Genomic DNA, 10,604 nt, shown 5'->3' on the forward strand with positions numbered 1-10,604 from the left:
CAAAATACTTGAAATAGAGTCTCAGTAATGAGAATTGGGGAACAAGGGGATATATGATGGTTAAATATGTGAACGAAAGATTGGTTGACCGAAGTGACGATAAGATGTTGGTAATGATATGATTAGGAGTTAGTTGGTACGGTACCATAATTTTTTTTATCCATAATGCATATAGATTTGAAAGTTACGATATGATATGTGATTAATATGATGGTTAACAATGAGATGATGAGAGTTTGATTGAGGTACAAGAAATATGTGGTGGTTAAGTATGTGAATGAAATGATTGATTAATCAAATTAATGATTGGGTGTAAAATACTCGAAATGGGTTGGTAAGAGGTCGAAGGTCGATTCGACAATAAGAGATAATTGTGGTTGAGTTATGAATGAATTGTTGATTGACTGAAATGATGGTAAAAAATCGGTAATGTTATGACATGGTTGAGTGTAAAATACTCAAAGTAGGTCATGAAAATAGTAATGAGAGTTCCATTGGAGTACAAAGTGATATTTGGCGGTTAAATATATGAATGAGATGGTTGATTGAGCAAAGTAATGATTGAGTGCAAAATATTCGAAACAGAATCATGAGATTAGTAATGAGAATTGGGGAAAGGGGATATATGATAGTTAAATATGTGAACGAAGAGATTGATTGGTCGAAGTGACAATAAGATGTTGGTAATGATATGATTAGGAGTTGGTCGGTACGGTATATCGTAATTTTGTATCCATATTACATATAGATTCGAAGGTTTCGATATGATATGTGATTAATATGATGGTTAAAATGAGATGGTGAGAGTTTGATTGAGGTACAAGAGATATGTGGTGGTTAAGTATGTGAATAAGATCATTGGTTAACCAAAATAATGATTGGGTGCAAAATACTCGAAATGGGTTGGTTAAAGAGGTCAATATTAATGAGATGGTTGGGGTACAAAGTGTCGAGAGTGAGTTTATGATATAATCACTAAAAGGTCAATTGGGAAACAAAAGATAATTGTGGTTGAGTTGTGAATGAATTGTTGGTTGACTGAATTGATGGTAAAAAGTCGATAATATTATGATATGGTTGGGTGTAAAATACTTGAAGTGGGGTCATGAGATTAGTAATGAGAGTTCAATTAGGGTACAAAAGGATATGTGTTGTGTAACCCCCGGGAATCCTACAGTAGAGCGTGTTGTCGACATGTGGCATGCGGGCCTAAAGTATGCGTGCCATACATCTTTTTAAAATAAAATATTAATTTTTAAAGGGTTTGATAGTTTCTGACCGCTTTTTAAAATTAATTATGTAAAATAATTTATTTTATTCAAATTTTAATAATCTAAGGATTTGCTGACAGATTTAAATTTTTATGAAATCCAATTTAAATTAACTAAACATAATTAATTTAATAAAAAATTTATTTATTTGAAGACAGAATCCCCAATTGATTTTAGAAAAATCAATAAAAAAAGGTGTACGTGTACAAACATATTTTGCACTAGAGTTTGGTTTGGTTCGAAGTTTGGTGATACTTGGGAAAGGGCTTTCGTGATATATCCTCCATATCAGTTACGATCTCCACTTATAAAGTTGACTTTTTAAATATCAGTTCTATAACGTTTGAATTTTAACTAATTATCTTTCCGGTCTTAGTCATTCATCTAGATTTTAGTGTTATTTAAAATATTGAAACAACAATATTTAAATGCGTATCTGTTGTAGATGATAACTAGGGTGAAAATATTTGAAGAATATCAGTCATTTTTAAAGGCATTAGAGTTTAGAAATAAACATCAAACTAGTCTTTGTTGAAATATTTTTATGTAAAAAAACCCCAAAAAATATTTAAAATGCATTTTCTAATTTTTTTCGAAATTATTAGAAAATGATTTGGAGTCACAAAATTATAAAAATAATTTTGGATTTTTTAAAAAGTGGAACCAAACAGGCCTTAGTACCGGAGTCTCTCGGTCGAGGTGCTAAGGACTCTCGGTCCTTGGTTGATCTTACCAGTCTAGTATCGATCATGTACTAGTCTGGGGCTAAGTTTCTAGGTCGAGGTGTAAAAACCTCTTGGTCCGAGGTTAGCTCTAAGTTAAGTTCCCCAGTTCTGGGTTTGGGAGCTCTTGGTCCCAAACTTGGGATGCTCGGTTCCAAGGTTAGGCCTCTCGGTCCTGGGTCTTGAGAGTCTCGGTCTCGGACTCAGACCTCTTGGTCCTAGGCCTTGAGATCCTCGGTCCCAAGTTTGAATTTCTCGGTCGTGAACCCTGTGAGTCTCGGTCCCAGGCGAGACCTCTTGGTCATATGTGAAAATTCTCGGTTGGATTTCTCGTTCCTAGTTCAAAAACATCGGTCGGACCTCTCGGTCCTAGGTTGGTTTTCTCGGTCCGGACTGAGGATTATCGGTCGGATATCTTGGTCCTAGGCTAAGAGGCATGGTCCTCAAAAATACCAAAGTGCATATTTTTAAATTAGTTTTTTTAGCTATAATTCTTTGATTTAAGAGCTTGGGTAGCTTTACAAAGCTCCCAGGAACATATTGATCATTATCTAAAGGTATGAATCGACCTGAATGATGATCAATTTGTTCAAAACAGTTTGTGATAAAAAAATCGGGTTTTTGATTTTAAAATTGTTTTGAAGAGAAAGGAGTTATCCAATAACTTCTTTATATCACATATACTTGATTGGTACAAAAATAAGAATACTAGTTGTTCGTTTTGACCAATTCAAGAACCTAAAATTTTCATTTTATTTTTAAAATTTTGATTTTGATCAAACATGATCGGGATGGATCAAACATGATCCAAATAGTTGCCAAACATCATTACAATCATGTTGGGAAACTTTCTAGGTTGTGACTCAATAGAATTAACTCAAGAACAACAAACCCTTTTTTTATTTTTGAAATTTAAATTTGGGTTTTTTTTTATTTAGATCGATTGATCGGTTCTATCCTATCCAAATATTTCCTAAATGATTCTAGGAATGATTTCCATCCATAAAACACTATGATCAGAAAGCATACAAGCTTTTGCAATTTGAAATATAAAAATTTCAAATTTAAACCATAAATATGAATTAGATGGTGATTGGAATCATACCAAGGATTGGAGAACACTCCTTGGACCTTAGGGAATCTGTTGAGATGCATGGATCCAAGCTTCAAGGCCTGAAAATGAATTTTTGAAAAATTGAGAAACTTTGAGCTTCAATGGCGGATTTATGATAAATCGCGATTTTAGAGGGGAGGTTGGATTCTATGGATTGGGATCGACTTAGGGGGTCTACTTATAATTGTCCTAAGTCGGAAGAGGCTTTTAGTGGCTTGAATAAGCCAAAAGTCATTAATATAATTTTGGTTGTTCTTCAGTCAAGTGACCGGAGTAGGCAGTGACGAGGCCTATACTCGTAAGGGGAATGATTACCATCGTAGGGTGATCTTTCTGGGATTTGAATCATCCATTTTCATTGACTAACGACTGAGTTCCAAGTTGAGAAGATCATCCACGTATCTTCATATTTATACATACGACGGTCGCGATGAAGATGAAGACCGGAGATGGCAGAACGTTCCGTTAGCATTTCTGTCAAAACGCTACGTCCTGTTAGCGATCAGGTGGATGGAGCTAATGTCCAGTTAGTGGATCTGATGCTCCTTGACGCGCTTCCTTTCGCTACAACGGGGTATGCAACTACTTCTTATGCGTTGGATGAAAATCCAGCGTTGATCCAATGGTCCTGGCGTGCGCTGCAACCAATTTTCCTGGTTTCGGCCACGCATGATCACAAATATATTTTTTTATTAAATCCTTAAGAGTTTATTTGAAATTGATTTTTCTTTCACCATTTTTGCCTTTAATTTTGATCTTTTTAAATATTAAAATAAATATGGCATATATTTTACCAATTTATTTTAATTTTTCCTTATAATTTTATGATTTAAATAAATAATTCTTTTTAGATGAAATAGATACAACAATTCATCAAAATTATTTACTTTTGTCATTTAATTTTTCTAAAACTATTTTTTAGATGTTATGGGTACAATATTTATCCCAAATAATTTTATTTTTTTTTATTTTGGTCTTATCGCTTAATTAATTTGATTAATTAGTACAATAATTAATCATAATTAATTTTTTTAAATAGGTTTTTGGATATAAGATTAATTATTTTGATCTTATTTATTTAAAATTAATTCAAAAATAATTATTTTAATATTATAAACTGGGATGTAAATTTTTAGTGCTTACATGATAGTTAAATATGTGAATGAGATGGTTGATTACTAAAATAATGACTAAAGTAATGATTGAGTGCAAAATATGGTTATAAGATTAGTAATGAGAATTGGGGAACAAGGGAATATATGATGGTTAAATATGTGAATGAGAGATTGGTTGGCTGAAGTGACGGTAAGATGTTGGTAATGATATGATTAGGAGTTGGTCGGGGCATGGTATACCGTATTTTTTTTATTCATACTACATATATATCCGAAAGTTTTGATATGGGAAAGATCATATTGTTATCGTACCTTTATTTCGGTATACCAAAATATTGACATGATACAAGTAACATACCGTTCATACCGAATATTGATGGTATACCGCAATTTTAGTACGGCAACGGTACCGAATACTATTAAAGTTTAATTATATTTTGATTTTCAAAAATTAGATTTTTATGATTAAATAAATATAAAATCAGTGTAGAGAAAAAATAAACATATTAAGATTATATAGAAAGAATATATACTTTTAGAGTTAAACTTTAAATCTTCTAAAAAAAATAAAAATAAATAAATTTTACTAAAATTGGTTGTTAAAAATTTTACTTAAAAATAAATAAATATATACTTTGATATTCGTTTGATTTTGTTAAAAATTTAATAATGGTTGCGTGAATCTAATTTTGAGACGAAAATTAAAACTTAATTATTGATAAGTATTATACATATATTTTTAATGTATAAATATTATTTCGGTATATACCGATTTACCAAAATTTTGAAAATCTCACACCTTACCATTTTTTTTGCTATACTAAAAATCAATATTTTTGTATTTTGCAGTACAATATATTCGATACATCTAAAATATCAGTAATTTTCTAAAATATCGGTAATTTTCTCCCCAATGATGATATCTTGAGTTCAAAATAATTGGAGTGAGGTCACGCGATTAAGGACTGAAATGTCGATTGGGGAACAAGAGATAATTATGATTAATATGATGAGATTGTTGGTTTAATCGATGTGAGGAGAGGCCTGAGATAATTGGGGTGTAAAATGCTCAGAATGAGGTCACGACTCACGAGATTTTATTTGTGAAGGTCGATTGGGAACATGAGATAATTGTAGTTAAATATGGGAATGAGATGATTTGTTGGAGGTCGGTAATATGATGAGATGGTTGTGTACAAAATGTTCGGAGTGACGTCACAAGACCAAGTACTTATGTTGGTTTAATCGAAATGAGGAGAAGTGAGTAATAAATATGATGAGATAGTTGTGATGTAAAATATTCTAAATGAAGTCACAAAATTAATTATGAGAGGTAGATTAAGAAACAAGAGATAATTGATGATTAAATATGTGAATAAAATTATTCGTTGACCGAAAATGTTAATAAATAATGAGATAATTGAGTAAAATGCTAAAAAAAAATTATATTTAAAAATATATGATATTTTGTTTATATAATACAAAATGTAATCATACTAGTTAAATTAATATTAATTAATATAAGGATTTAACGACGTAAAAATTATTACCACAAGACACTAAATAATTGGTTAGGAAAACGATAAATTCATGTATTAAAATATTATAATAGGACAATAATATTATAACAATGAATGATTCATAAAAAATTATAACTATTTATTTATTTTCACTCAATATTATAACTTTTTTATTTTCACTACACAAAGGAGGGCGCTTTACATATGGGACAAGAGTTCTTGTGCATCAACCACGTTTTAATACATCCAAAGTGAAAATTGTGATTACACTCTAATTTACTCACATCCTCACCACACATGAATTCTTCCTGCAAAAACACATCCTCAAAGATGTTTAAAAGATTGTTAGAAAAAACTTAAATTAAAAAAAAAAAAAAAAACATTACCTGACAAATACAACACACTGGACTTTCAAGTCCATATTTTTTAATACAATATTTATATGACTTTAATCTTGACGTAATTGTATCTTCGCTTAATCCCACGTTGACAATTCCAATACGTTCTTGTAAGGCCAATAGTTCCTATTTTAAGATACATCATTTAGTTTATAAGCCTACTAATTATAAATTAAAATGTGAAGAAAATAATTAAGTATTACCTCATAAGACATATTGTCTATATTGGGTATTTCTTCTTCTTCCTCCTCAGATTCATATTCATATTCCTAATAAATTATTCGTTAGAGTTTATCTTCAAACAAGAAATTCAAAGTATAAACAGACTAATCAAATTACTCTAGTTATAGTTAAATAAAGAGAAAATTAACTTTTTTTTTCTTTTCTTATAATGGAGATAAATCAAAACTCATAAATAGTGTGTCAATCACAATTACACCAACCAAAACATCAAATAAATTAATTAAAAAAACTAACCACGCACACCAATAGCTAAAAAAAACATACAACATAATCTTAAAATGCATAATAAAAATCATTCAATAATAAGAAAACTTTAATAAATAATCCATTTTAATAATACAAAATTTTAATTAAGTTACAGAAAGATCGATCACCCCATTAGCATACGATTCTAAGAAGAGTTCCCAGTATTCATTTAGCCAATTGAGCTGTTCCTCCTAAAACAACACATTGCAATGTCAGAAGGACTAAAATTATATGCAAATAATTATGTAGCTAGCTCTCTCTGCACACAAATAAAAAAAATTACCTGTCTAGCTCTTCTTTCCTCCTCTTCTGCTGCATCAGCTAGAGATAGCAACCTTGTCCAATCTCCATTCAAGTGTTGGTTATTGAAAGTACCCCCATTTTGATTCACATCATTCACCTCCAAGTCATCTATCGGACCACCGGAGTCTCTGTTCTCAGCCATGAAAGGGTGATATTATAATCAATTTCATCACAACTCTAAACACAAACTTTTTATAGAAAACTTGGGGGTAGACAGACAGTTAATGAGCTTAAATTAATACATCTACTTTTCTCAATTTATTTGAAAAGTATAATAAAAAGGTTCTCTATCTCAATATATGTCAACGACCGTTTTAGATAACAAAGTCTATGTTAGACAATCTCTTTTAGATAACAAAGTCTACAATAGACGTGTGTACAATTTGGATCAAAAGTTATATAAAGATATAATTCAAATTCAAATTATCCGTCAAAACAAAAAACACTCTTCTTGGACATGATACATGATAGTGTAGTGATATCCTTTCAATTTAATGCAACACTAAATACAAACTTTATAAAATAACTAATGAGCTTAAATTAAGATATTTGTTTCAATTTATTAATTATGTGATAATTTTCTTAAGCTAAATTGACTTCGATTGAATATAAATTAGAATGAACTTCATTTTGAATTCAAACACAAATTTTGAAAATTAGTAGTCTTGATCTCGTTTAGGTTGTCAATTTGGGGTGATATATTCCCCACATTTACTCATATGGTTGTTTTTTTGTTTTTGTTATATTTTGTTATTTTTACAAATAATTTGATTTTTTTATCTTATATTTATTGGTGTGTTTAATTATTTTCAAAAACAAAAGGCCAATATCTTTGTAAATATGGTTAATTTTGAAAAAAATATTTTTGTAAGTATTTAATTTATAATTTGTATTATTTATTTTTTATTAGGTATGTCCTTAAAGATTAAATTTCACAGTTTCCTTTCACATTTAAAATATTTTAAATAAAGGGGTTGTATAATAATAAAAAGCATACAAAATTAAATGTATGATAAAAATTTTGATGTATATTAAATCAATTAAATTAAGTGGAAGAATCAGTCCGAAGTCAGATTAAGCCCAATAGCCAAGACAAGACAAGCCCGCTATAAATATCAAGGCTCCAATATCAAATATCAGAATAAATGATGAAAATATAATATATTTTGTCAATGTTTGAATAAGAATCATATTTATTCTAATTTACTCGGTTATATTTGTAAGGCTTGGGCCATTTCCCGGCAAATATCCGGATAAAAGAACGGCCCAATATTTTTTTTTTTCTTTCATTTTCTATTTTCATTTTCTATTAAGACAAATTTTGATATATTTTTTTAAAAATACTTTTACCAAAATCTATATATATTGTTTAGGGTTTTTCTATATATATATATATATATAAAATGCTTAAAGTTAACCACATAGTCCAATAAATAATTTATATATTTTCTTATAAAGTAAAAAATTAGACATATTTTAATTTATTTAAAAATAAATATTTTAAAAATTAATATTAAATGTTTCTCTCTTCTAAAATATATATATATATATATATATATATATATATATATATATATATATATATATATATATATTATTTTATCATTAATTTTATATAAATACAAATTTATTAATGTCTCACAAACAAAATTATAATTTGTTTAATAAAATAATTATATATATATATATATATATATTTAATTTATTTAAAAATAAATATTTTAAAAACAAATAATATTTCTTTCCCCTTAAAACACATAAATATATATATATATATATATTAATATATATATATATATATATTAATTTACTTCATAATTAATTTTTATTATTATTTCCTCCGTGAATTTAGAAAAATATAAAAATTAATTTTTTTTTTTATTTTTACACACATTTTATATGAATTTTTTATCAATTTCTCACAATATTTATAATAGTCGTTCATTTCTTCTTAGGTATAGGTCTTTCTTCAATGGACTCTCCTTTCTCCTTAGGTATAGGTAGCACGAGAAGAGGAAGAGATCCAGAGGAAAAGATTAGATCTTGATTTGAAGAAAAATGGAAAACAAAGGAAGACCAGATTTTAAAGACAATGATTTGAAATAAAGAGGAAGCCGAGAATTATGTGGATTTAGAAAAGTTTTTTATAAATTAAAAATTAATTATTATTTTTATTTAAAATTATTTTTTTATTTTTCCATAACAAAACTTAATAAAATATTTTATAATAAAATATTTTATAATAAAATTATAAATAAATTTATATTTTAATGAATAATATTAATATTTTAATTATTTATATAATATATATATATATAATTAATAAAAAATATATATTTAACTCTATATTTTGACATGATTTAAATATTTGATAAATTTTTATTAATTTAATTTATAATATTATTATAAATTTATATTTTTTACACAAAATATTATAAATTTGAATTATTATTATTTTTAATAAAAAATAATAATTAATGTTATTATTTAACTAATAAATAAATAAATATGAAACAAGAATTTTATGGTGTTTACATTAAAAAAAATGTTTCTTTATTCACATATATTTTAATTAATATTTTTACTTTTATTGTATAATAAATTGTTCCCAAATTTTTTAGAGGATAGAGGAAAAACTAAAATAATTATGTACAAAAGAGAAAAAACACAAATATATATATATTATTCAAATATTATTTTTGTTAATTTAAGATAATGTAATAATCATGTTAAAACAAATAGAATAATGAAATTAAATAAATAGAATGAAAAACTAAAATTTTGAATAAAAATGGCCATATTTGTAATATTTTATTTCAGCTATTTCTAAAAAAAAAATTATATACAAAAAAAAGTTATAATAAATGTGAAATTAGATAACTTCACGTTATATTTAAAAACAAAATGAAACAATGTATGTAAGAATATACCAATATTAAAATTTCTCAAACTTATATATTTTATATCGATAATATTTAATAATTATGATATTAATGTCAAATGGTAAATTTATATAATAAAATTCAAATAATTATTATTTTTTTATAATTTAAGTATAAAGATATAAATAAAAAATGGTAATATTTTATATAACAAAAATTATTTAAGGTAAAAAATTATGTTTATTATATTTAATTAAATATTTTTAACTATTAATATAGTAACTATTAATATATTATATTATGTGATTTAATTTTTTTTTTAAATTATGATTTTTTAATTTTATGTCTTATTTATTTTGTTTATATATATATTTATCCGTAGTTTGTATCGCACCAAAAAAATAAAGAGTCAGGTAAAAAAAAAAATTATTACATAGTCTCTCCCTTCCACGTATTCGCTACCATTCCTTTTGAATATTTCGCTCGGTTGTGATTACTTTAATTTCCATAATAATTTTCTCTCAAAGACTCATTACTGATCTCTGCTGCTAGGGTTCTTAGAATTTTAGATCACAACAAGGCTCAAATTCTGTATCTCCAAACAGGGGCGGAGCCACTCCTAGGGATAACCGGGCTGTAGCCCGGAGGGATTCATCCAGCTAATAGTAATATATACTATCTAATATATATTATATAATATGATTTAATATTAAATAATTCATCCACCTATACTCAGCCCGGGGAGCTCCACCAACCCCAATAATATATTTATATTATATAATATAATAAG

At 27.0% G+C, this 10,604-nt stretch overlaps 1 protein-coding gene across 1 annotated transcript; it reads right to left on the reverse strand.

Moving 5' to 3' along the window:
• Positions 1-6,022: 6,022 nt before the first annotated feature.
• On the reverse strand, positions 6,023-7,074 carry LOC124924862 (E3 ubiquitin ligase BIG BROTHER-related-like). The gene is made up of 5 exons (XM_047464849.1): positions 6,913-7,074; positions 6,743-6,820; positions 6,344-6,409; positions 6,190-6,266; positions 6,023-6,050 (listed from the first exon to the last, which is right to left on the reverse strand). The coding sequence occupies exons 1-5, from the start codon at positions 7,072-7,074 to the stop codon at positions 6,023-6,025; spliced, it is 411 nt and encodes a 136-aa protein (XP_047320805.1).
• Between the last annotated feature and the right edge of the window lie 3,530 nt (positions 7,075-10,604).

The sequence above is a fragment of the Impatiens glandulifera genome, chromosome 2, assembly GCF_907164915.1.
Source record: "Impatiens glandulifera chromosome 2, dImpGla2.1, whole genome shotgun sequence".
In the NCBI taxonomy this organism is placed as follows: Eukaryota; Viridiplantae; Streptophyta; class Magnoliopsida; order Ericales; family Balsaminaceae; genus Impatiens; species Impatiens glandulifera.